The sequence below is a fragment of the Cnephaeus nilssonii genome (assembly GCF_951640355.1).
Source record: "Cnephaeus nilssonii genome assembly, chromosome: 13".
NCBI classification, from domain to species: Eukaryota; Metazoa; Chordata; class Mammalia; order Chiroptera; family Vespertilionidae; genus Cnephaeus; species Cnephaeus nilssonii.
The window spans coordinates 20295449-20322698 of NC_137084.1; the positions used below are offsets into that span (position 1 = coordinate 20295449).

At 41.1% G+C, this 27250-nt stretch overlaps 1 protein-coding gene across 1 annotated transcript; it reads right to left on the reverse strand.

Moving 5' to 3' along the window:
• Positions 1–1311: 1311 nt before the first annotated feature.
• LOC307110060 (olfactory receptor 5AN6-like) lies at positions 1312–7529 on the reverse strand (the record flags this gene model as incomplete). Its single annotated transcript, XM_079789107.1, has 2 exons — positions 1312–1587; positions 6927–7529. The coding sequence occupies 2 exons, from the start codon at positions 7527–7529 to the stop codon at positions 1312–1314; spliced, it is 879 nt and encodes a 292-aa protein (XP_079645233.1).
• Positions 7530–27250: the final 19721 nt, after the last annotated feature.

The following is a 27250-nucleotide window of genomic DNA, read 5'->3' on the forward strand; positions in this document are numbered from 1 at the left end:
CCACTATGACCACAACCTTTATTTCCTCCTCAGATAGCAATAACTGGCCAGAGATAGGAACCCTACCTATACCACTATCTATTTCCTCTCATAACCATTGAGGTTTCCTGAAAAATATCAGCATTAAAATAACTCTAACCATTCTACTACATCCATCATATCACTCCATACAACCACAAATCTCTAAGATATAAACCATTGAACACAATCTATAGGAAAGAATGTATGGCAGTTTTCCTTATTTGTTCTTAGTCTTTCCGATATTGAATATTCAGTAACTCTGTTGTTACAATGAGTTCTCACACAAGTCTCCTCACATCAAACTTGAACAAATGATTAAAATGTCAGAAATAACTTGGCAGTGTAATCCCACTGGCTATAAAACCAAGGGTAAATTTCAAGACTTAATGGGGGAGAGAAAAAGAAGTTTGAGTCCCACAGTATCAGAAATTGCTATTGGCTGTGACATGAATTTTGAATATCCTCCCCTATTAGAAATCGGCACTGGACACTAGATGCAAGAAATTATATCATTGGACTCAAGTAAATGGAACTGAAGGAACCACATACTTCATTCCATTCCTCTTTATGATTCAAATCACCTTCTCCTTCTTAGACTATAGCTGGTTGAGACTAAGATGTGACCAAAAAATACATTGGATTATTAGCACTAAAAGATGCTGTAGAGAAATACTAACTATCTCAGCCAGGTTTTTCCAGGAGGCACAACTGGGCCAATTGCATAGATTTGTTTCTGTACAAAAACATATTCCCTCTCTCTATTCATTTCCATTATGATCAGAAACAGAACAAATACTGGTCCCACCATGTCTGGACTATGCTGCATCAGAATATTTGGAAGACAAGGTTTCTACATCCCTGGGGGCCTCTGCTGGGTATCTCTCCTTTAAGATCAGAGGCCTGAGATGGAATAGAGATTAATCTCAGAGTCAAAAAGAAGCAACAAGTATCTAAACCTTGATGTTTCACATATATTTGCAGGTAGATTAATAAATGGTGAGGTAACTGCTCATGTAGGTGGAAAGTAATGAATCCCCAGGACTTAACAATACTGTGTTTGTGTAGCCTCAAGTCAGCTGTGGTTCCATTCGGGCATGTTATTTGTGCCAAATTAAGCCTTCTTTGTCCAAAGCTGGTATGAATTTTATTATACTCCATTAACATGCATATTATTGTGGATTAAGGTGATTCTGATGAGACAACGCTGTCAAAAATCTCAAGATTGTTGACCTCAGTAATACCCTCTCTTCTTTTGCAACCTCTTCAAGGAATCTTTGATTTCCTTGTTCCTCAGATGTAAATCAAGGGATTCAGTATGGGAATCACCACAGTGTAGAAGACCAATGTAAATCTGTTGAACCTGGAGGAAACACCAGAGCTGGAACTCAAGTAGACAAACACACCTGAGGTATAAAAAAGGGTGACTGCTATCAAGTGAAAAGCACAGGTGGTGAAAGCCTTGGACCTGCCTTTAGCTAAAGTGATCTTCATGATGGAGAAGACAATATAGACGTAGGGTGTCATGATAACTAGAGCATTTATTTTTCCAAAGATCAGTGTCAATATAGCCATCATGAGTTGTACAAAGAAAGTGTCAGTGCAGGACAGGACTACCAGTTGAAATATGTCACAGAAGAAGTGGTGGATGACATTAAGCCCAGAAGTGGAGCTGAAGTATGGCACACAATTGGGATATAGAAACAGAAAGTCCAGCCAAATAGGACCACAGCTGGCATCACTAAGCAGCACAATCCAAACATAGAGGGTAGGCAACATAATTGATTAATAGAGAAATGGGTTACGAATGGCAGCATATCAATCATAAGCCATGGCTGTCATGAGACAAGACTCACTCACTTCCATGGTTGAAAAGACAAAATACTGAACAGCACAGCCCACAAAGATTATCGTTTCCTGCTCCTGGAAGAAGTTAGACAGCATCTTGGGGGCTCTGGAAGTCACATAGCAGATATCTATGAAGATAGGTTACTAAGGAAGAAGTATATGGGCGTTTGGAGGTGAGGGTTGATTCTTATTAAGATGATGAGGCTCAGGCTCCAAGTCAGAGTCATAATGTACATCAACAGGAATACAACATACAGCCCTGCTATGATTCTGGGAAAATCTGAGAATCTCAGAAGAATGAAATGGGTGATCTCTGTAATATTTCTTCCACAAATCATTGGCTTGTTTTTCCTAAAATCAGAAAGAGACAAGAGAATGCATTATTATGACTCAGGTGAAGTGATAGCATTACAGTTCTCAAATGTACCATTTTTTTCCTCCAATGAACACTGGAAACAAGGGGAAATGTTTCACTGTCCTGGAGGGAAGATTCTCTATCTCCTGCTCACTCATGATCTGGGATGGAGAACTACCCAACCCCTGGCTCGTTGCACCCCTACTTCCAATTTCCAGAATCTGTCAGTGAAAAGTCTGGTAATTTGCTTTCTTTGTGTGAGTGTATTGAAACTGTGCCTTTAATCAAAACAACGTAGGGGTTCTTACCTTTCCAAAGTGAGAGCTTGGATACTGAATGAGATACCTGTCAATCCCATGTGGATTAATTGTGCCTCTTCATTCAGCAGGTCATAATCTGAATATTCTTAATATAATACACCACCTATGGGCCCCCAACACAGTCTTCCCAGGCAAGGAAGCTAATTCATAGTCCCACCTATTGCTGAGTGTATCCCCTGGCTCATCCAACCAGAAAGCCTGGCCAGAGCACCCACATAGCTCAGCAGCACTTGAGCCGAAGGCCCAGCCAGTGACTTTGACATTCTACAGAGCTGACCATTGGTTCTGTCTGTCCAGGGAGCGTGGTGCACAGTTTTGCCTGGTTTGGGAACCCCAACAATGAGCCCTGTCAGCCTTGAAGGCTGTTTTCCCACCTTGCATAGTCAGGGAAGCTAATGTATAGCCCTGTATACTGCAAAATGCTGCCCCAAACCCTGCTCAAGCAAGAAACCTGGCTGAAATCATGGTTATCATGGAATTTTTGTCCCTGCTAATGTCATGCCTACTTTGCCATGTCCCTTCTGGAAGCATTAAAATGTTTTGCAATACATTTTATGTGTACCTGAGGGGAAGGGACATTTCAGCCTTTAGATGGTGACCACTGCAAAGCTTGTGTCCACAGAGGCCCAAGAGATCAACTTGCCGTAGAAAACTCCACTGTACACAGAGAACTATGTGAAACTAGGGAAGCTGGTGTTAATCTCGGAGCACCTTTCTTTTGCCATATTGATTTTCTCAACCAGTTCAGATGCTATCATTTCTAATTAAACCTTATTTTTAGTTGCCTGTTATTTATCAAGGACTCCTCAGCTTTCTTCTTTTGTTTTGGGTGAAGTTTATTTTGGCTCTCTTCTATCAGCTTTTTCTCATTCTTTTTTCTTTTTTAAAAAAGAAATATATTTTTATTGATTTCAGAGAGGAAGGGAGAGGGAGAGGGAGATAGAAACACCAATGATGAGAGAGAATCATTGATCGGCTTCCTCCTGCACACCCCCTACTGGGGATCGAGCTTACAAACCTTGACCCGAATTAAACCCAGGATCCTTCAATCCACATGCTGACACTCTATCCACCAAGCCAAACCAGCTAGTGCCCTCACCCCGCTAGTGTCTGTGTCCATTGGTTATGCTTATATGCATGCCTACAAGTCCTTTGGTTGATCTCTTCCCCTTCCCCCCACCCTTCCCTGCCTTCCCTCTGAGGTTTGCGGTCTGATTGATGCTTCTCTGTCTCTGGATCTGTTTTTGTTCATCAGTTTATGTTGTTCACTATATTCCACAAATGAGTAAGATCACGTGATATTTATCTTTCTCTGACTGACTTATTTAGCTTAGCATAATGCTCTCCAGTGCCATCCATGCTGTTGCAAATGGTAGGAGTTCCTTCCTTTTTGTAGCAGCATAGTATTCCACTGTGTAGATGTACCACAGTTTTCTAATCCACTCATCTGCTGATGAGCACTTAGGTTGTTTGTTTACTTTTAGATGGGACTACTTGGTTTGAAGGATTAAAAGAGTGGGATATGGAGAATGAGAGAAGGAGAAAATGATTGTATGAAAAATGTAGAGAAATGAGGAGGAAAACAGGAAGAATAGAGCAAAGTGTGTATGAAACTCTGAAAAAGTAAATACTATATTCAATCTCCCCAAACACACATTAAGAAGGAACCTTTCTACCTCCCTCTACCCCATGTTGCTATCTTCTTTTCCAAATATACAAGAAGAGAAGCAATTTTTGTTTTGTAACCTGCTACTAAAGGAGATTAAGCCTTTGGTCCTCTGAGTCTGGCTTTTCTTTCCCTAGGCACTACATGGAAAGGACATGTTGACTTTGAAATCCATCTGATATCGTGGCCCTATTTCAGAAGACCTTTGTTTTGAGACAAAGATGAGACCTCTGTTCTTCCAAAGGTCTCCCTGGGTCCCAAATGCCTCTTTATTTCGAGAGTGTGGTTGTACCAAAGTGTGTGTTTTGTCTGTCTTCCAACTAGATGGTGCCCATCATCTAGTCTACCAACACTAAAGAGAGATGCTGCCACACCCAATTTATAACTGTTCCAAGCCATGATTGCAAGAGCCTGCTATGGCAATGTCTTTACTTATGGGAAAGATAGAGCTCTCTCATCTCTGCCAGACCCATAACCTGTATTGCACACAGGCTGTCAGCATTAGAAGGGGAGAGGGAAGCATGGGAAGAGTGAGTATGAAATAAAAGCACAAAGGTCACATACAAACATACAAACTGGTTTATTTTCCCCAGCTGTTTAGATGTTCAGGGAAGGTAGTAGTAAATCAAATAGATAGGAAAATGTGGGATACATGGTATATCTCTTTATATGCAAAACGGTCAGGCTCTTCCTGCTCAATTGTAGTTCAGAAAAATTCAAATCAGGTACCTGGACATAGGAACTCGAAACACAAGTGTATCCTCATTTGTGTGAATGATAACAGAATAGGCAAGTTCTAGGTTTGTCTAGGAGTAAGACTAGAAACATGAGATTATTAATCCTTAGAAAAAAGTTTTAAATCTCATCAGAGCCCACTTAAAGTACCAGTCACTAATTCATGAGTATGTGAATGAGAGTGTGTGTGTGTGTGTGTGTGTGTGTGTAATCATATGTACCTACCCAAAAATTAGGGGAATGTGGGTGGTACTGACACTGTTGTAATTAGCTAGTTATTAATAATAGGAAAGGAGCAAAGGGATGGCCAGATATTATAGGCATGTCATTTGGGCAGCTCCGTCAGAAAGCTGCAACTTTACACTCCCCAGGGACCCACCAGCCTATTCCCTGCAAAACACTTGGGGAAGGGGACTGAACAAGGTAAGATAGATGCGTGCCCAGTAAAGCTGAGGAGACACAGGGAAGGCACTTGTCTGTCAATCACAATTGGGGTCAGAGATGGTTGACCAGATGGGCATCACCACTGCAAGTGCGTGAAAATTTGGGAATACATAACCTCCTAAACAAAGGAGTTCTCTCTCGTTCTGCTCTTGGCACACTTAGCTTGTGACTCTTGTGACTCTTGGCTTCCTTGCATTCACTCATGTGGTCCACAATGGACTGAGGGACTACAGCTAGTCTGATGCTGTACTGGACCCTGCTCCAATATGGAATGGAAACTCTGGGCACTGGCTCTGATTTTACCTCTGTCCAAGCCCCAGCTACATTTCTTCTATGACTGGGCAAAGGCAAATGGGACTTTGGAAACCCAGGGCTGTAATTCCACAGACATAAAAATCACTCGTTCTCCCGTGCGAGTCTCAGAAAATTCCTTTTCTCAGGATATTGCAAGAAACCCACCCCGACTAGCAACCAATAGAGACGGGGCCCGCTTCCCTCTGCTAACAGTACATATGGACAAGAACTAGATTTTTATGCACTCTAAAAATTAAACTATAAAATCAGAGCATAATAGATAAATGAAATGTGTAACAGGCATTTTGGAGACAAAATATTTTTAGACCGAAAGAAGGAAAATCTGTCAATTAATCAATCTGCAAATAATACAGTGATCAGAGAGGAAGATCTTCACTTAAAAGACAATGAATGCCTGGGAGAAAAAAATGGTAGTACCTGGCCTAGGCCCTCAAGCTGTATGAACCCTGTGGCTGGCCACATCAGGCTCTGACACATATTATCTACTTTGCTTTGATTCCTTTCTCTCCAAATAGACTTTCAATTGTAATTTCTTTTCCATGTGGTTTCCTCAACAAGTCAGAGACATGTGCCACGGGCATAAGTACAAGCTTGGAAGCTTTGTTCTTCACTGAAAACTAAAAATGGCATCCTGGCTTATGAAACCAGCTATTCTGAGCTTGGTAAACTTCAGCCATCTGGAAAAGGTTTTCAGAGGCTGCAAAGCTGAGCACCACACCCTGGATTGTGGTAATTTGACTAAAGTGAATTCATCTCTAGCTAGCTAGCCCCGCCTGGAGACAACTGTACCCTGTCCTGCTTCAAAGAACTATAAAATACCCGATTCTTCTAGTGCCAAAAATATTCTGTTTAAATGCATATCTGTTTGTATACCTCATAATAAATGCATTTATTTGGGCGGTTTTATCTTCTTCCATCTGTTTAGGGCATTTTTGATTTCCTTGTTCCTCAGGCTGTAGATCAATGGATTTAGCATAGGGATTACAACAGTGTATAATACTGATGCCAACTTGTTTTGGCTCAGAGAATCGTCAGAATTAGGATACAGATAAACAAAGGTAGCTGAGCCAAAGAAGAGGGTCACTGCAGTCAGGTGAGAAGCACAGGTGTTGAAGGCTTTGGCCCTGCCTTCAGCTGAAGTGATCTTCAGAATGGTGGCAATGATGTAACCATAGGATATCATAATAATGAGGGCAGGTGAAACCCCAAAGATTATTGTGACCACAGACAGCAGGACTTGAACAAAGAAGTTGTCAGAGCAGGATAAGATTAGCAGTTGGGGCAAGTCACAAAAGAAATGGTTGATAATGTTTGGCCCACAGAAATGCAGCTGAAGTAAGGCACACAGTTGGATAAATGAGCCAAAGAAACCAGTAACACAAGATGCTGCCACCATCTGCACACAGAGGGTGGGGGACATGATGGCTGTGTAAAGCAGAGGATTACAAATGGCAGCATACCTGTCATACGCCATGGCTGTCAGGAGACAGCATTCAGTCAGACCCAGGCCAGAGAAGAAGAAGTATTGCATGGTGCACCCCATAAAGGAGATGAATTTGTGCTTCTTGAAGAAGTCTGAAAGCATCTTGGGGGCAGTAGTAGAAACATAGCAGATGTCAAAGAAGGACAGGTAACTGAGGAAAAAGTACATAGGTGTGTGCAGATTGGAGTCAGTCCTAATGAGAGTGATGAGGCCCACATTCCAGGACACTGTCACCAGGTAAATCCCTAGGAATATTGAAAAGAGGACAATGGTGAGCTTTGGAGATTCAGAGAATCCCAAGAGAATGAACTTCATAATCATTGTACTGTTCCTTCTCCCAGTCATTGCATTGGTGATCCTAGAATCTGTAGGCAGAAAAGAGAATAAATCTCTAAGTCAGTTGTTATCTCAATTTCTATTCAAATAAACTACCTTCTACCCACACTGAACATAGAATCAAGAGAAATATTAAGCCATTTTAGGTGACATAACCCTGGTTAACTTTCCCTCTAAATAGCTATAATTGTTTTACGAGTCAATTTTTCCACATATAAAAGAGGATAATTACCCTTTTCATTATTTACCCATCACACTCTTTAAACACAAAAGAAAGTATGTTGACATTTTAAAAACCCATTTTAAAAGGTGCTTTGGAAATTTTAGGATATTAGTAATGGGGTTATAACTCCTGTGGAAAGTTTAGTGACTAAGAGCATGGCCTTAGATGTCATACGGTTGGTTTTGGATTGTGGCTCTGCTATCTGTGAGCTTTTTTACTCTGAACAGATTGTCTATGATCTTTCTGCCTGTTACTTTATCTGTAAAATAGGGATGACAATAGCAATAGGACCTATCTCAGAGGGCTCCTTGAGGTTAAATTAGTTCCATTACATTCAGTGCCTGCCATGCACATAGTGTTACATGAAGTGATGTCAGTAAGGAATAGCTTTCTTTTTTAAAATATATTTTTATGGTTGATAGTATTACAGATATCTCCCATTCCCTCCTTTCTCCCCCCTTCTAGAAATAGCTTTCTAATACAATTTTGAAGCACTCCTTTGGTTTGTGAAAAACTTAAAGTTTAAATATTAAAGGGTTGGTCTTAAAGATAATATTATCAGACTATTGTTGATTTATTGTTACAAATCAATAACAAATTTATAACTAAGAAACATTACAATTGAAAACCAATTATATATTTATAAACTATTAAGAAGTTAAGTAATAAATTATAATAGAAATTATAAAACATTTGTAACTTAAATATATTGAGACATACTATTTATCAGATCTTGTGGATTTTTAATTGAAATATAATTGACATATACACATTATATAAGTTTAAAATGTGCAATGTATTGATTTGATACATTTATATATTACAGTATAATTACCATCATAGCTTTAGCTGACACCTCTATCATATCACATAATTTTTTTTGTGAGAACACTTAACAAATCTTGGAGATTTAACTAAAAATGTATGTAGAGAGATACAGTTGTCTTAAGTGCATATAAAATATTAAAGAAAACAAATAATTTGATCATAATACTTAGAGAGGGAAGAACAACAAATTTTAAAATTAAGTATAATTTCAAAATAATACAAGAAAATCAAAGTTGATTTTTGATAGGTCTGATGACACCAAGCCAAAACAAAAAATTTAAAATAATGAAAACGGGGATATAGTGCTAGATCCTGGAGATATTATAAAGGTAATAAGAGAATAGTCTAAGCAATATTATATCAATAAATTTTAAAACTTAAATAAAATGTAAAAAATATAACTTGCCAAAACTGACTTTACTTGAGTAAAGAAAATTTGAATATTCTATAAACACTAAAAAATTTGAATCAGTAGTAAAAGTCTTCCCTTGAAGAAAACTTGAGGCCAAAATGGTACTAAGAATTAAAAGAAAACAATAATTCTAATCATACAAAAAATTTTCTCTATGTGCCTCATTTCTTCATCTGTAAGGGAAGAATGTTCATCACTTCATAAGGTTTTTGTGAAGACTTATTTTAGGATGGTATGTAAAGTATATAATAGAGTGCTGGTCACATAGTAAGCTATCAAATTGAGAATTACTATATTAATAATGAATAATAATGATTATATCATAAAGGCATTTTGCTAAATAAAAATCTTTTAGCGGGGGAAAAATAAATCATTTGGTGGTTAAAATGTGGGGCTCTTTGGACCAATTTGTGACCTATCAACAAATCTCCATGTTCTCCAATCCTCATTCTACCTACTTACTAATGCCTGGAATCCCATGTTAGATAGTTTTCTTTTGGTTCAAATACCTGGGTTTTTGTTAAATTCAAATAATCCCATTGGATAAAGGATAGGGAGCATGGCTACTGTGAGAAAATGAAAAGTTAAAAAGGTCATCGAACCTGAATGCATGAGCTCTCTAGGTTGGGGGCATAGAAGAACAGGATTGCAAGTTGAAAGATAAGCCAAATTGAAGAAATAAAATTATTTCTATTTTACTCACCCAGGTATTCTTATAGGTATTTCAACAGGTGTCTTGTAGAAATCTGGGAGGTGCTGCCCCCACAGCTGCCTTCTGCTAGACCTGAATGTTGACTGCACTCCAGATTTCTAAATGTGCATAGAGTTCTTCCAGGAACGAGAGGCTATAGACCTCACATGAGCATTCAGGATGAAGACATTTACTTCATCTAGGCTCTGGGCTTTTGGCCATGGTTCCTACAGGCCATTGCTGCAAGTGAGGTACTTCTAAATAAGGATTCTCTGAAATGTCTCCTTGGGGTCCAGTGTGGAAAGAGAAGAGGCAATTAACAGAAAGCACCATTTTCAGTTAATTACTCTCTAGAGTGATGGATGGAGGAAATGATAAATGCTCCCAGTTGATTCAATTTCTCCACACTTTCATGTGCCCTCATGACCTAATTGAAGCAAGTCCCAATTTTCCTTTCTAGACTTTCAGTAGTATGACATCTGGGAGGAACTCTCAACACAGGGTGATCATATCATTCATTATTCAAGCTCAACAACTTTTTGGTCATGAAAAGGAGAGTTATTAACAACCATGTCAGGACAGTAAGCAGAATTGTCCCAAGCAAACCAGGTTGTATGGTCACCCAAAATTTAAGGTCTTTATCAGAACAATCATTCATTATGATTTTGATGATTATGTGCTCAGGCTCTGGACAGACCTATCTGGGTTGAATTCTAACTTAGTTATGACTTCTGTGACCATGATCTTTTTACTTAATCTCACTGTGCCTTGGTTATTTAGTAAAATGAAGGCGATAATAGCACAACTACCTAAAAGGGTTGTGATGAACTTAGATAAAATAATATCTGCCCAGTGTTTGGAAGCACTTAATGCATGTTATAAATTTGTTATTACTAATAGTATCATTTTACTGTTCATACTAGAGGCCTGGTGCACAAAATTCATGCACTCAGGGGGTCCCTCAGCCAGTCCTGCACCCTCTTGCAGTCCAGGTGCCCTCAGGGAATGTCCAACTGACGGCTTAGGCCATCAGTCAGACATCCTTAGTGCTGCTGAAGTGGCAGGACAGGCTCCCACCACTGCTGCTGTGCTCACCAACCATGGGCCCGGCTTCTGGCTGAGAGACGCTCCCCCTGTGGGAGCACACTGACCAATGCATTGAGCATCTGCCCCCTGGTGGTCAGTGCACATCATAGCAAGTGGTCATTCCACCATTTGGTTGATTTGCATATTACCCTTTTATTATATAGGATTTTTACCGAACTGGGATCATATTAGTATCTTCACCAATTGGGACTGAATCTTTGAGGGATTCCTAGCAGTCTCTTAATGTCTTATAGTTCTTCTTGGCTTGGAAACATGTGGACTAAATAAGTTATGTTTCCACATACCCAATAAACAATGCTTACAGGTTAACGGCAATAAACACACATCTTTAGAAAGTGAAAATGTCCCAAACACATTTTATGAGATCAATATTACCCTGACACCAAAGAAAGAAAGGAAACTACAAGCAATAAAACTATAGCTCAATATCCCTCATGAATATGTATGCAAAAATTCTCAGCAAAATATAAGCAAATCAAATTCATCAATGCATTAAAAGTATTACACACCATTATCAACTGGGATTTATTCTTGGGATGTAAAAAAGGTTCAACAGCCTGGTCTGGGTGCTCAGTGGTTGAACATTGACCTATGAACCAGGAAGTCATGGTTTGATTCCCAGTCAGGTCATATGCCCAGGTTGTGAGCTTGATTCTCAGTATGGGGCATGCAAGTGGCAGGCAATCAATGATTCTCTCATCATTGATGTTTATATTTCTCTCTCCTTCTCCCTTCCTCTCTGAAATCAATAAAAATATTTTTAAATGGTTCAACATACACAAATCAATCAATGTGACAACTCATTAATAAATTACAGATAAAAATCATATGATCATCTCAATAGAGTAGAAAAAACAGTTGACAAAACACAACCTTCCTTCACGATAAAAACTCTCAATAACTTGTGTGTAAAAGAAACATATCTCAACATAATAAAGGCAATATATGACAAACCCACTGCTGACATCATACTCAATGGGAAAAAACATAGACTGTTTCCTCCAAAATCAGAAACAAGATAAGGATAACCACTCTCACCACTCTTATTCAACACTAGAGGCCCAGTGCATGATTGAAACATGCACGTGTAGGGTCCCCTACACGTTTTCGCTTTCGATCACGGGGGAGCTGGGTGCCTGTCCGCTGGTGCACCGGGCCTTTCAGAAGCCTCCGCCGCGCTGGAGGCTTCTGAAAGGTCTGGTGCCTGAGCGGACAGGCACCCAGCTCCCCCGCTTTTGATGGTCCGCGGTGGGACGTGAGCTCACTGCCCCAGAGGCCCCTTCTGTGCCGCAGCACAGCCATGGCGCAGACGCTGAGCTCGAGCCGACGCTGGCGACGCGAGCTCAGCGTCCTGCTGGCCCAATCAGCCACCCCAGCCACCCCAGCCACCCTGAGTCCCGCCACCCCACGCCTCCTGGCCAATCGCTGGCATAGCGAAGGTACGGTCAATTTGCATATTTGTCTATTATTAGGTAGGATAGAACTAGAGCAATTAGGCAAGATAAAGAAATAAGAGGCATCCAAATTGGGGCGAAAAGAAGTAAAATTATGTATTTGCATGTGATGATTTTATATATATAAAATATCCTAAAAACTTCACCAAAGCTGTTAGAATTAGAAAGTAAATTTGGTAAAGTTGCAAAATATAAAAGCAACATAGAGAAATCAGTTGTGTTTCCAAACACTAACAACAAACCATCTGAAAAAGAAATAAAAGAAGCTATCCTATTCACAAGGTACCCATTGGTCTAAATGTTTTCAGGGGAAAGTCTGAAAATAAAAACTGTGCTTTAGTCGGCCTGTGGACTCAAAGGTCCCGGGTTCGATTCCGGTCAAGGGCATGTACCTTGGTTGCGGGCACATCCCCAGTAGGGGGTGTGCAAGAGGCAGCTGATCGATGTTTCTCTCTCATCGATGTTTCTAACTCTCTATCCCTCTCTCTTCCTCTCTGTAAAAAATCAATAAAATATATTTTTTTTAAAAAATAAATAAATAAATAAAAATAAAAACTGTGCTTTATTTTCCCCATTTTTTTTCTTTACAATAATACTTTAATGGCATTTATCATCAGTAGCTCTAGCTAATTGTTCTCAACAGCAGCCCATGGAGACAGTTCCTAGAAGACAGCAGTTCTCAGCAACCTCACCCATCCACAGCAGTCCCAGAATGTTAATTTCTAATTACCATCAGCAGTTCCTATTTTCACCTCCCTGAGCTTATCTAAGCCCATCAAGAGGTACATCTGTAAAATATTATGGAACTATCCCACACTAATATCTAACAAAGTTTGAATCCTTCATGGCCCCTTGGGGACAGGCATCCCATACATTTTCACACATTTGCTATGCATCAAAGAACACACCTATACCTGGATGGGGTGGTGAAGCAAACATCCTTTATTCATATTACAGTATCCTTGGCATGTGAAACCCACATATTCTCTCCCAGAGGTTCAACAATCCCCCTTCTCTCAATCCTGTACATGTGGAAATTCATGGAAGATTTAGCAAAGGCTTCAACTACTTTTTACTTACAATCCTTAATTAAACAGAGTAATCCATGTGACTCATTAAAATTGAAACCCCCAAAACATTGATTGAAAATTCAATGAATCTCCAAGTATTATATATAAATATAATAATATCTACTTTATATCAAGTCTAGACAATCTGTCAAATCTTGTTACACATGTTGTTCCTCTTTTTAACCAGACCGCTATGACCACAACCTTTATTTCCTCCTCAGATAACAATAACTGGCCAGAGATAGGATAGGAACCCTGCCTATACCACTATCTATTTCCTCTCATAACCATTGAGGTTTCCAGAAAAATATCAGCATTAAAATAACTCTAACCATTCTGCTCCGTCCATCATATGACTTCATACAACCACAAATCTCTAGGATATAAACCATTGAACACAATCTATAGGAAAGAATGTATGGCAGTTTTCCTTATTTGTTCTTAGTCTTTCCAATATTGAATATTCAGTAACTCTATTGTTACAATGAGTTCTCACACAAGTCTCCTCACATCAAACTTGAACAAATGATTAAAATGTCAGAAATAACTTGGCAGTGTAATCCCACTGGCTATACAACTAAGGAAAAGTCTGAGAATCCCAGGAGAATGAAATGGGTGATCTATGTAATATTTCTTCCACAAATCATTGACTTGTTGTTCCTAAAATCAGAAAGACACAAGAGAATGCATTGCTGACTCAGGTGAAATGATAGCATTACAGTTCTCAAATGTACCATTTTTTTCCTCCAATGAACACTGGAAACAAGGGGAAATGTTTCACTGTCCTGGAGGGAAGATTCTCTATCTCCTGCTACTCATGATCTGGGATGGAGAACTACCCAACCCCTGGCTTGTTGCACCCCTACTTCCAATTTCCAGAATCTGTCAGTGAAAAGTCTGGTAATTTGCTTTCTTTATGTGAGTGTATTGAAACTGGGCCTTTAATCAAAACAGCCTAGGGCAGTGATAGGCAACCTTTTGAGCTTGGTGTGTCAAACTTCGCTAAAAAACTGAGCATAACTCGGGTAGTGTGTCACTTTGAGGAAAAAACATTACTTCACAATATTTATAGTTTAAATAACATAAATGTTTCATCCTCGGCATGCGGCCGCCTCAGTGGCCGCGTGTCATCAGAAATGGCTACACGTGTCAGTGCTGACACGCGAGTCATAGGTTCGCCATCACTGGCCTAGGGGTTCTTACCTTTCCAAAGTGAGAGCTTGGATACTGAATGAGATACCTGTCAATTCCATGTGGATGAATTGTGCCTCTTCATTCAGCAGGTCATAATCTGCATATTCTTAATATAATACACCACCTATGGGCCCCCAACACAGTCTTCCAAGGCAAGGAAGCTAATTCATAGTCCCACCTATTGCTGAGTGTATCCCCTGGCTCATCGACAAGGAAGTCCGGCCAGAGCACCCACATAGCTCAGCAGCACTTGAGCCAAAGGCCCAGCCAGTGACTTTGACATTCTACTGAGCTGATCATTGGTCCTGTCTGTCCAGGGAGCGTGGTGCACAGTTTTGCCTGGTTTGGGACCCCCAACAATGAGCCCCACCAGCCTTGAAGGCTGTTTTCCCACCTTGCATAGACAGAGAAGCTAATGTATGGCCTTGTATACTGCAAAATGCTGCCCCAAACCTGGCTGAAGTTATGGTTATCATGGAATATTTGTCCCTGCTAATGTCATGCCTACTTTGCCATGTCCCTTCTGGAAGCATTAAAATGTTTTACAATACATTTTATGTGTACCTGAGGGGAAGGGACATTTCAGCCTTCAGATGGTGACCACTGCAAAGCTTGTGTCCACAGATGCCTAAGAGATTAACTTGCTGCAGAGAACTCCACTGTACACAGAGAACTATGTGAAACTAGGGAAGCTGGTGTTAATCTCAGAGCACTTTTTTTTTTTTTTTTGCCACATTGCTTTTCTCAACCAGTTCCAATGCTATCATTTCTTCTAATTAAACCTTACTTTTAGTTGCCTGTTATTATCAAGGACTCCTCAGCTTTCTTCTTTTGTTTTGGGTGAAGTTTATCCTGACTCTCTTCTATCAGCTTTTTCTCATACCGTTCTTTTTTCTTTTTTAAAAAATAAATATATTTTTTATTGATTTCAGAGAGGAAGAGAGAGGGAGAGAGAGATAGAAACATCAATGATGAGAGAGAATCATTGATTGGCTGCCTTCTGCACACCCCCTACTGGGGATTGAGTCTGAAACCCAGGCATGTGCCCTTGACCAGAATCGAACCCAGGATCCTTCAGTCCACAGGCTGACGCTCTATCCACTGAGCCAAACCAGCTAGTGCCCTCACCCCCCTAGTGTCTGTGTCCATTGGCTATGCTTATATGCATGCCTACAAGTCTTTTGGTTGATCTCTCCCCTTTACCTCCACCCTCCCCTGCCTTCCCTCTGAGGTTTGCTATCTGATCGATGCTTCTCTGTCTCTGGATCTTTTTTTGTTCATCAGTTTATGTTGTTCACTATATTCCACAAATGAGTGAGATCACGTGATATTTATCTTTCCATGACTGACTTATTTAGCTTAGCATAATGCTCTCCAGTGCCCTCCATGCTGTTGCAAATGGTAGGAGTTCCTTCCTTTTTATAGCCGTGTAGTATTCCATTGTGTAGATGTACCACAGTTTTCTAACCCACTCATCTGCTGATGGGCACTTAAGCTGTTTGTTTACTTTTAGATGGGACTACTTGGTTTGAAGGATTAAAAGAGTGGGATATGGAGAATGAGAGAAGGAGAAAATGATTGTATGAAAAAGGTAGAGAAACGAGGAGGAAAACAGGAAGAATAGAGCAAAGTGTGTATGAAACTCTGAAAAAGTAAATACTATATTCAATCTCCCCAAACACACATTAAGAAGGAACCTTTCTACCTCCCTCTACCCCATGTTGCTATCTACTTTTCCAAATATACAAGAAGAGAAGCAATTTTTGTTTTGTAACCTGCTACTAAAGGAGATTAAGCCTTTGGTCCTCTGAGTCTGGCTTTTCTTTCCCTAGGCACTACATGGAAAGGACATGTTGACTTTGAAATCCATCTGATATCGTGGCCCTATTTCAGAAGACCTTTGTTTTGAGACAAAGATGAGACCTCTGTTCTTCCAAAGGTCTCCCTGGGTCCCAAATGCCTGTTTATTTCGAGAGTGTGGTTGTACCAAAGTGTGTGTTTTGTCTGTCTTCCAACTAGATGGTGCCCATCATCTAGTCTACCAACACTAAAGAGAGATGCTGCCACACCCAGTTTATACCTGTTCCAAGCCATGTTTGCAAGAGCCTGCTATGGCAATGTCTTTACTTATGGGAAAGATAGAGCTCTCTCATCTCTGCCAGACCCATAACCTGTATTGCACACAGGCTGTCAGCATTAGAAGGGGAGAGGGAAGCATGGGAAGAGTGAGTATGAAATAAAAGCACAAAGGTCACATACAAACATACAAACTGGTTTATTTTCCCCAGCTGTTTAGATGTTCAGGGAAGGTAGTAGTAAATCAAATAGATAGGAAAATGTGGGATACATGGTATATCTCTTTATATGCAAAACGGTCAGGCTCTTCCTGCTCAATTGTAGTTCAGAAAAATTCAAATCAGGTACCTGGACATAGGAACTCGAAACACAAGTGTATCCTCATTTGTGTGAATGATAACAGAATAGGCAAGTTCTAGGTTTGTCTAGGAGTAAGACTAGAAACATGAGATTATTAATCTTTAGAAAAAAGTTTTAAATCTCATCAGAGCCCACTTAAAGTACCAGTCACTAATTCATGAGTATGTGAATGAGAGTGTGTGTGTGTGTGTGTGTGTGTGTGTGTGTGTGTGTGTTGTGTGTGTAATCATAGGTACCTACCCAAAAATTAGGGGAATGTGGGTGGTACTGACACTGTTGTAATTAGCTAGTTATTAATAATAGGAAAGGAGCAAAGGGATGGCCAGATATTATAGGCATGTCATTTGGGCAGCTCCATCAGAAAGCTGCAACTTTACACTCCCCAGGGACCCACCAGCCTATTCCCTGCAAAACACTGGGGGAAGGGGACTGAACAAGGTAAGATAGATGCGTGCCCAGTAAAGCTGAGGAGACACAGGGAAGGCACTTGTCTGTCAATCACAATTGGGGTCAGAGATGGTTGACCAGATGGGCATCACCACTGCAAGTGCGTGAAAATTTGGGAATACATAACCTCCTAAACAAAGGAGTTCTCTCTCGTTCTGCTCTTGGCACACTTAGCTTGTGACTCTTGTGACTCTTGGCTTCCTTGCATTCACTCATGCGGTCCACAATGGACTAAGGGACTACAGCTAGTCTGATGCTGTACTGGACCCTGCTCCAATATGGAATGGAAACTCTGGGCACTGGCTCTGATTTTACCTCTGTCCAAGCCCCAGCTACATTTCTTCTATGACTGGGCAAAGGCAAATGGGACTTTGGAAACCCAGGGCTGTAATTCCACAGACATAAAAATCACTCGTTCTCCCGCGCGAGTCTCAGAAAATTCCTTTTCTCAGGATATTGCAAGAAACCCACCCCGACTAGCAACCAATAGAGACGGGGCCCGCTTCCCTCTGCTAACAGTACATATGGACAAGAACTAGATTTTTATGCACTCTAAAAATTAAACTATAAAATCAGAACATAATAGATAAATGAAATGTGTAACAGGCATTTTGGAGACAAAATATTTTTAGACCGAAAGAAGGAAAATCTGTCAATTAATCAATCTGCAAATAATACAGTGATCAGAGAGGAAGATCTTCACTTAAAAGACAATGAATGCCTGGGAGAAAAAAATGGTAGTACTTGGCCTAGGCCCTCAAGCTGTATGAACCCTGCGGCTGGCCACATCAGGCTCTGACACATATTATCTACTTTGCTTTGATTCCTTTCTCTCCAAATAGACTTTCAATTGTAATTTCTTTTCCATGTGGTTTCCTCAACAAGTCAGAGACTTGTGCCACGGGCATAAGTACAAACTTGGCAGCTTTGTTCTTCACTAAAAACTAAAAATGGCATCCTGGCTTATGAAACCAGCTATTCTGAGCTTGGTAAACTTCAGCCATCTGGAAAAGGTTTTCAGAGGCTGCAAAGATGAGCACCACACCCTGGATTGTGGTAATTTGACTAAAGTGAATTCATCTCTAGCTAGCTAGCCCCGCCTGGAGACAACTGTACCCTGTCCTGCTTCAAAGAACTATAAAATACCCGATTCTTCTAGTGCCAAAAATTCTGTTTAAATGCATATTTGTTTGTATACCTCATAATAAATGCACTTATTTTGGCGGTTTTATGTAAACATCAGATCATGTTTGCCTCATAACCAATCCCCATATTGTGCATTAGATTTAATTATTATTAATGAGTGTTACTTTCTCCTTGATAGTTGGGCAAATTGCAAAAATATATTATATCTTCTTTTATTCTATTTATTTATTTTCATTAAATTTATTGGGGTGACATTAGTTATATAAGTTCCAGGTATTGACTGCTATAATACATGATCTGTATATTACATTGTGTGCCCACCACCCAATGTCAAATCATCTCCTGTCACCATATATTTAGCCCTTTACCCCTTACTATCCACCCCCTTCCCTCTGGAAACCACCAGACTGTTGTCTGTATCTATGAGTTTCAGTTTCATATGCTACATATAAGTGAAATAATATGGTTCTTAGCTTTTTCTGACTTAATTTCACTTAGCATAATATTCTCAAGGTCCATTCATGTTGTCACAAATGGCAGTATTTCATCTTTTCCTATGGATGAGTAGTATCTTACATCTTCTCAGTGCAAAGAAAATAATTCCATTACTGGCAAGTGTGTATGTGGCCTAAAAAAAGAAATTTTTATAAAGATCTTATGGTCAGCCCTAACTGGTTTGGCTCAGTGGATAGAGCATTGGTAGTTGGAACAAAGTCATTTTGTTCCAATGACTTTGGGCAATAAGAAGGTTTAAAATACCAAATGTAAATTGAAAGATAGGAGTTCAGTGAACTGGAGTACAGATAAAGAAAAGTGGAGGGGGGAAAAATTACTATCTATACATATAAAACCCTAATGGGCAAATAGACCAACCGGCAGAACAATTGAACAACCAAACAACCAAACAACCGGTCACTATGATGTGTGCTGACCACCAGGGGGTGCGTGCAGAACACAGTGGGCATCAGCTGTGGCAGGATAGTGGAGCAGGTGAGTGGGGGCACCAGACCAAGGCAGGGTGCTGGTCGCTGTCATTGGGGCGAGCCTTTGATGGTTACTGAAAATTCTTTGCTCCTACATGCAGTGGTCCTGCCCGGTGCTCACACCTGCTGCTGGCACCAGCCCTGCTCACACCCACTGCCAGTGCCCAGCACCGGCCCCAATCGCTCGGCGCCGTCAGCAGATGCAAGCGGCAGCTGCTGGTCCCGATCACTGCTCAGGGCTTCTCCACCTCCCCCTGCTCCTGAGGGGCGATCGGGGCCAACAGCCACCTCTCATACCTGTTGCCAGCAGCAGCCCTGCTCACACCTGCTGCCAGTGCTGGAGCTGATGCTTGCACCCGCTGCTGGCACCATCCCAATTGCTCCACGCCGTCAGTGGGTGCAAGTGGGGCTAGCGCTATAAGCGCATGGGAGCAGCGGCTGCGGGAGCGGGGCTGCTGGCAGACAGGGTCAGTGGGCTGCAGTGGGACGGGCTGGGCAGGGGCATGGAGGATGGGCCAAGACCCACCCCTGTGCCCACCACAGCCTTGCGGCCCACAATTCCTTTCAAGGTGCATGAATTCGTGCACTGGGCCCCTAGTTATAGAATAATTAATAAGGAGAAGAAAAAGAAGAAGTTGTCCAGGTAGCTGATAGAGTGGGCAAAATTGTATCATTTCCATGTGACGCTACCTCTTTGAACTTGAGTTCTTTCTATTCCCCTAAGGAATGCTTTCAATATGCAGAGGAAGTAGCACAGGTAAGAGGTACAGGCATGATTTTTACTGAGACTATTATGTCTCAATTTGAATAGACATTCCAAAACTCCTTAAATTGACTCTCTTTAGCACATTTATCTGGATTTCTCTTGATTTATATAAAATCTATAATAATCTAATCTAATAATAGACAAATATGCAAATTGACCGCACCTTCGCTATGCCCAAGCCATGCCCACCAGCCAAGCCACGCCCACCAACCAATCAGGATGAATATGCAAATTATCCCAACAAAGATGACGGCTAATTTGCATATTACGACAGCGTAGAAAGAAGCCAAGAGCTGCAGAAGGGAGCAAAGCTGCGGAGAAGCAAGCAAGCCGGGGGGAGGAGAAGGGAGGAGCGGAGGCGGGGCCGGGGGAGAAGGGAGGAGCGGAGGCGGGGCCAGGGGAGAAGGGAGGAGCGGAGGTGGGGCCAGGGGAGAAGGGAGGAGCGGAGGCGGGGCCAGGGGAGAAGGGAGGAGCGGAGGCGGGGCCAGGGGAGAAGGGAGGAGCGGAGGCAGGGCCAGGGGAGAAGGGAGGAGCGGAGGCGGGGCCAGGGGAGAAGGAAGGAGAGCGGGCTGGCGGAGAAGTTAGAAAAGCAGGGGGGCTGGCGGAGATCGTGGGGCGGGGGACAAGGGAGGAGAGCAGGCAGGGTGGGGTAGAGTGCAGCAGGAAACCCTATTGCAGGATTTTTCCTGCAACGGGAACGCTAGTAAAAGCATAATATGCTAATTAGACCAGACAACCTTCCAGATGAAGCCACAGTGGCAGGGGCCAAGGCAGAGGCAGCTGCTGCCTCAGCAGGGGCTGAGCCCCTTGCATGAATTTCGTGCATCAGGTCTCTAGTTTACTAATAAGTCCTAGCTGATTTGACTCAGTGGACAGAGCATCGGCCTGTGGACTGAAGGCTCCCAGGTTTGATTCTGATCAAGGGCACATGCTCAAGTTGCAGCTTGATCCCCAGTGTGGGGCCTGCAGGAGGCAGCCAATCAATGATTCTCTCATCATTGATGTTTCTATCTCTCCCTCTCCCTTCCTCTCTGGAATCAATAAAAATATTTTTTAAATTGACTAATAATATCAATTAATTGACTAAAAATATGAGCTAACATATATTAAGCACTACTATATACCCAGCAATAAGTCTTATAAGCCCTTTTCATGTGCATTCTCACTTAATAATATGAATGCTATGAGTAGATACAATTATTAGCCTCATTTTACAGGTGAGGCAAATGGAGCTTGTAAGTAACTTGCATAAGGCCACATGCCTGGAAAATAACAGTGTGAGATTAATAATCATAAGTCTGATGACTTAATAACACAATGAATTCTTAACCAGTCTTTGTTATAATCTGCACACCCACTTTCCATTGGATCAAAGCCATTACAAAGATCATATTTTCTACCAAACTAAGGAAATGTCTTCTTTCCCTTAGCTCATATGGTGATATATCATTATACAAAAATTAATAATAATAATCACCTCTTGAGCATTTGCTATACACCAAGCACTATTCTAAATGTTTACATATATTGACTCATTTAATTATTCGCAATAAGCTTATAATATAATCACTTTTATTATTCCTATTTTACTGATGAAGTAAGGCACCCCAGAACCCAAATAACTTGCCGAAGGACATATAGGCAGATAAGTATTCACTAAGCTAGAAGTCACAGAATCTGAGTTCCATTTCCCATTCTACTGTGGGAGATTAGTCTTTGAATCTCTCTCAGCCTCAAATTTTCACTCTTATACAAAAGAACTCAAGTAGAAGACCTCTAAGGACTCAAACAGCTGAGATAACTGTATTAACCAATATCTGCACAGATGCCTACTGGTTTAGACATCCCCCCACCCCTGTGGGATGGTGCTGCCACCTGGTGGAAGTATGCCTAAATTGTAGGGTTACCGGTAGTTTTAAGAGGTGACCTTTAGGGACTAAAATTCCCATGAGAATCCAGCATTGTCATAATAATTCATCATCCTCGAATACATTATATTCCACCATGCTCCAAGCACTGTACCATGTGCTCTTGAAGTACCTGAACTCAATACTATCATGAAATTCAATTCTAGGAGAGAAACTAGACCAAGATAATAGGCAACTTACTGAGCATTTTAAAACTGATAAATTTAGATAAGGGCAATGTAATTGAGAACAGGTAAGTCACAAGTTCACATTCATGGTACCATTTTTTAAACAAATCTACAATTTTTTTAAATAAAAAGTTTATCTTAAAAAATTATGACATATAACTAAAAAGAAAACACCCACCAAACGTCTCTCCATTGTATTATGATTAAACAGCTTGTGTTCTATCCATACAATGGAATACTACTCAGCAATAAAAATGGACTGCTTATGCACACAATAATATGGGTACATCACAAATGCATGATAAGTATGAAAAGCCAGATTCAGACAGTATAAACCCTGCTGTCCCATACATTGATTTTGTCCACCTAATCTCTGAAGATTTAGCACTGCACTTGCCTTCACAATGAAATCAAGATAACGTCTCAATGACAATAACGTCTCTTTCCCAGTCATCCTACAATGCTGCTTTTCAAAGATGCCGTTCTCCTCTCTCAGTTGTTCCTCGGTGCCTTAATGAAGGTGCTTCTCTCTGAGCCCTCTAGGTATGCAGATCAGACATGATAAACCTACTTTAGCATTCCATTTCCCTAAGACTTTGGATTCTTTCCTCTGAATTGAGCCAGGGAAGATCTGTCATCTCAACCCATTGAATGCAGGCTACTGTTTAATCTTATAAACAAATCGTTACAGTCACTCCCTAATGATCAATTTGAGACAATAAATCCAAAATCCAGAGTATATAAATAAATTTTACCCAACCTAATGCTAGCATATATCAATCTTGCTAATATTTTTACACTCCATTATAAATATACTAGGGGCCCAGTACACGAATTCATGCACCTTGAAAGGAACTGTGGGCTGTGAGGCTGCAGTGGGCACAGGGGTGGGTCTTAGCCCATCCTCCCACCTCTGCCCGGCCTCTCTTCCCATGGCCTCTGGTCCCCTGTCTGCCTACAGCCACCCTGCTGCTCCCACACGCTGATGGCACCAGCCCTTCTCACACCCACTGATGGCGCAGAGTGATTGGGGCCAGCGCCAGCAGTGGGTATGAGTGGGGCCAGCAGCCGTCACTCACACCTGCTGGCAGTGCCAGGCGCCAGCAGTGGATGCAAGCGGCAGCTCCGGCACCAGCAGATGGTGTGAGCAGAGCTGGTGCCAGCACCAGGTTCCACAGCATGCAGGAGCAAAGAATTTCCAGTAACCACCAGAGGCTCCCCTGATGACAGCAACCAGCGCCCCGCATTGGCCTGGCACCTCCCTCACACACACACACACACCCTGCTCACCTGCTCCACCATCCCGCTGTGGCCAACACCTGCCATGTTTCATGCACTGCTGCCTTCTGCTGACGCCCGCCATGTTCCATGGGTACTCCCTGGTCATCAGTGCATGTCATAGCAACTGGTTGTTCAGTTGTTCCACTGTTCAGTGTATTTCCTTATTAGCCTTTTATTATATAGGATTTCCCCAGAAATAAATAAGTAAATAAATAAATAAATTCCCCCAGGATTTTCTCATATTAATTCGGTAATATCTTTCAAGCTCTGCATGAATAATTTCTCTTCTCAAATGTCATTCTTTGTATTTGTGCCCCTGGAGCCTCCTGATAGTTGAGTCTAATTATGGCCTGGGGGCAATGAAGGATGGTTTGGTGGATCTGAAGGTGAACAGGCATCCCCTTGCAAGGCAATTGCTTCACATGAGGTTAAGAAGTAGTCACTGAGCAAGGAAAAGCTCGTCTCTTCAAACAGTTAAGAGGCACCATTCTCATGACCAGGAGTACTCAGGGTTATTTGGGAATTCAAGATTATCAGCTTCATTTGAATCCACTCAAATGTTCTCATTAAAGTTTGATATTCTCATTTAAGAAACAAGTGAATCAAACCTTTTAATTTTTTTAACCTCCATCTCCAAACTCATGAATTAGTGGCTTCCTTTCTGTTGAGTGTCTGGCCCCAAATTATTTTTTATTTGTATGTGGTCCTTCATAGACTAATAGTCCTACATCTGTGTTCTACATCATGCTATTCCAGAGTAATTTGTTGTTGTCATTTTTAATTTATGGGAAAATGTCTCTATCTAATGTCTCTCTCCCTGAGGGAGATACTAGGTTACCATGGAAAGAGAATGGATGATTTATGAATTGAGGGGTATGATTGACCATATCAACACATTTATATGCAATGGAGATACAGAGAAATGCATATACCATGCATTCATCTACAGAGTTTGGTGTCATATTGTCATGGGTTCAAACATTGAATCAATCTCTTACTACCTATAAAATTGTGAGCAACTTATTTAGCTTCTCTGAATTTGTTTCCTCCTCTGCGTTGTGTGTATAGAGAGGAAGGGGTTGTTGATGCATTTTTCTGAGTTATCACACATAAAGCACCTAATACAGTGTTTAGCATGTAGTAAGAGCTTTAAAAGGTTAAATTTGCACCCATTTAACATACTTCAGGTAAAAGAGGTTCAATGAAGGAATGGGAACGAGTATTTTTATGCAATCTTGCTTCCTTCTGCAGATTAGAAGTCATCTAGTCCTATCACTGTTATACTGACTTGGTTCATTGTGTATACCAGAAGAGAGCTTGATTAGCCTTGGGAGATTGGAGTAGCCAGCCATTGAGATAGAGTTTAATAAGCATTGTCCTTGGAGCATTTAAAAAAGCATGTGCTCCCCACACTACCCCAGAGATCAATTAACTACAAATCTGTAAAGTCTGGATGATACATTCCTTTTTCTTTCTCAGGAGACCCTCAAGGGCAAAAGTAATAAAACATCTCCAAGGAGAGGGGGGGAAAACGTTGAAACACCTCCAAAATGACCCCAAATTCAGATATTAGCAGATACCAAAGACCTTCTTAAAGATTATATTCCTCCTCTTTTCTCTGCATACCTTCTCCCTCCACTCTTCTGCTCACAAGCACATATTCTATGCACCAAGCAAATCTTTTTATAGTTGATGAACAAACCAGCCTCAAGCTTGCTCTCAAACCATATTAGCATTTGGGGTACTGAAAGCAGTTACTGAAGCCGGATTAATATCCTTCCAAAGCAGAACTCAAGACAGGTATCAGCTCAAGAACAGACAGAACAAGAGGGAGAGAAGGTGAGTGCAGTCATTCAGCTTTTACTTTTCGTCTTCATGCTGTATTCATCTCACCTCATAGAACACCCTAGATCTATGAATCCATATTAATAACTAAGGAGTGCTTTGGATTTCAGTTTTTCACCACACACCTCTCTGTTCTATCTGTGTCGCCCCAAATTCAGCCCAATCTTACCTTAATATGCTCTTTTGATGGGCTTCCTGAACCATGTTTGATCCTTTGCAATGAGGACGATAATAAAGAGGGAATTAAATTTGTGAAGAAACTGCTATGCCTTTGAACACAGTCCTAGTTATTAGCAAACTATTTCAAAAAGCAATTTGGAAGGGCTGCAATCAGGGCATGTTGTCCAAATACAGCAGAGACCTCTAAACTCCTCCTTTTTCTAACTGATGGCTTGAATTTTACCATCCGAATCTTAGGTCTCGGATAAAGTCTTAGTATCTTTTGAATTCTCACCTTCTGTGGAAAGGGACTCTTTCCGTTTCATCAATCATTTGTACATTTGGATGAAAGACAAAGCTGGAAGAACAAGAAAGACCTTGCGGGCATGGGCTCCTGCAAGGGTGAGTGGAGGAGGCATCATGAAATGAAGAGCAGAGCCCAGATCAGGAATGATGGGGACAGACAGCCCACACCAACTCCAGAGTGTGGTTAAGGTTCTCTCTGTCATTCCTTTTTTCCATCACTAACTGTATCTATTAAGCTCAGACTAAGAAGATTTGGTTATAAAATTCCACACTTTCTTTAGATATTTGATAAAAGATGAGCTGACTCATAAACCAGTTCTACAGGTTCTCACCAACCCCTGAGTGTTCTTCTATGTGCAAAGTACTGTGCTAGGTGCTTAATTTAACTTAATTTTTATTACTTTATCATCTACTTTCATCATCATATATCCCCCTGGCAATTACCAGTGCTTAATTTTACTGTATTGCTATATCTTCACCATGACCTTGAAGGCTAGTTATTCACAAAAGTGCAGCTCCAGCATCTATAAACCTAATGAAGTCACTGAGCCTCTCAAACTCTCCTGAAGCTCTGTAAAATAGGTGTGCTATTGATGAAAACTACATTATAAGATCACAAGGAGTCCAGACTCAGACTAAGCTGAGCTTCTCTGAGTTTACAGCAAGTTGAAGGAGATTTCCTTTCTCTCTCAAGTACATCTTCTTGAGCTTCAGGAGTTCGGTGACATAAAAATGGTCCATACAACCCTTAAAATACCTTCCATTTAATGTTCTAGAATAAGATTCAGGGCATCTACATGTGGGGATAAAACACTGGATATGCTTTTCCTCTCGTTTTAATTTATCCAGCTTCACTTTCTATTTCTGGAGATGCAAAATTTCATCCTTAAATATGAAAGTTCCCCCTCCTAATGGCAACATTCAAAGCAGACTTTCAGTTGACACATCAACCCCCCAGATCATTAAATTTTTCAGTCTCACCCCTGAACACTTCTTACAAACTTATGTGGCACATCAGTTTCTCTTCCCTACCCAAAAAGGGCTGGGTTCCATTCAATAGTCATTGCTGAGAGCAATCACATTCCCAATTTATTAAGAAACCATCCTATCCAAGACCAATGAGCCTTTTCTGTGTAGCTCAGCCTTTGAGCGTTGATCCAGGAACCAAGAGGCCACCAGTTTGATTCCTGATCAGGGCACATACCGAGGTATGGGCTTGATCCCCTGCATGTGCAGGAAGCAGCCGATCGAGTTTATGTATCTCTCTCATCGATGTTTCTATCTCTC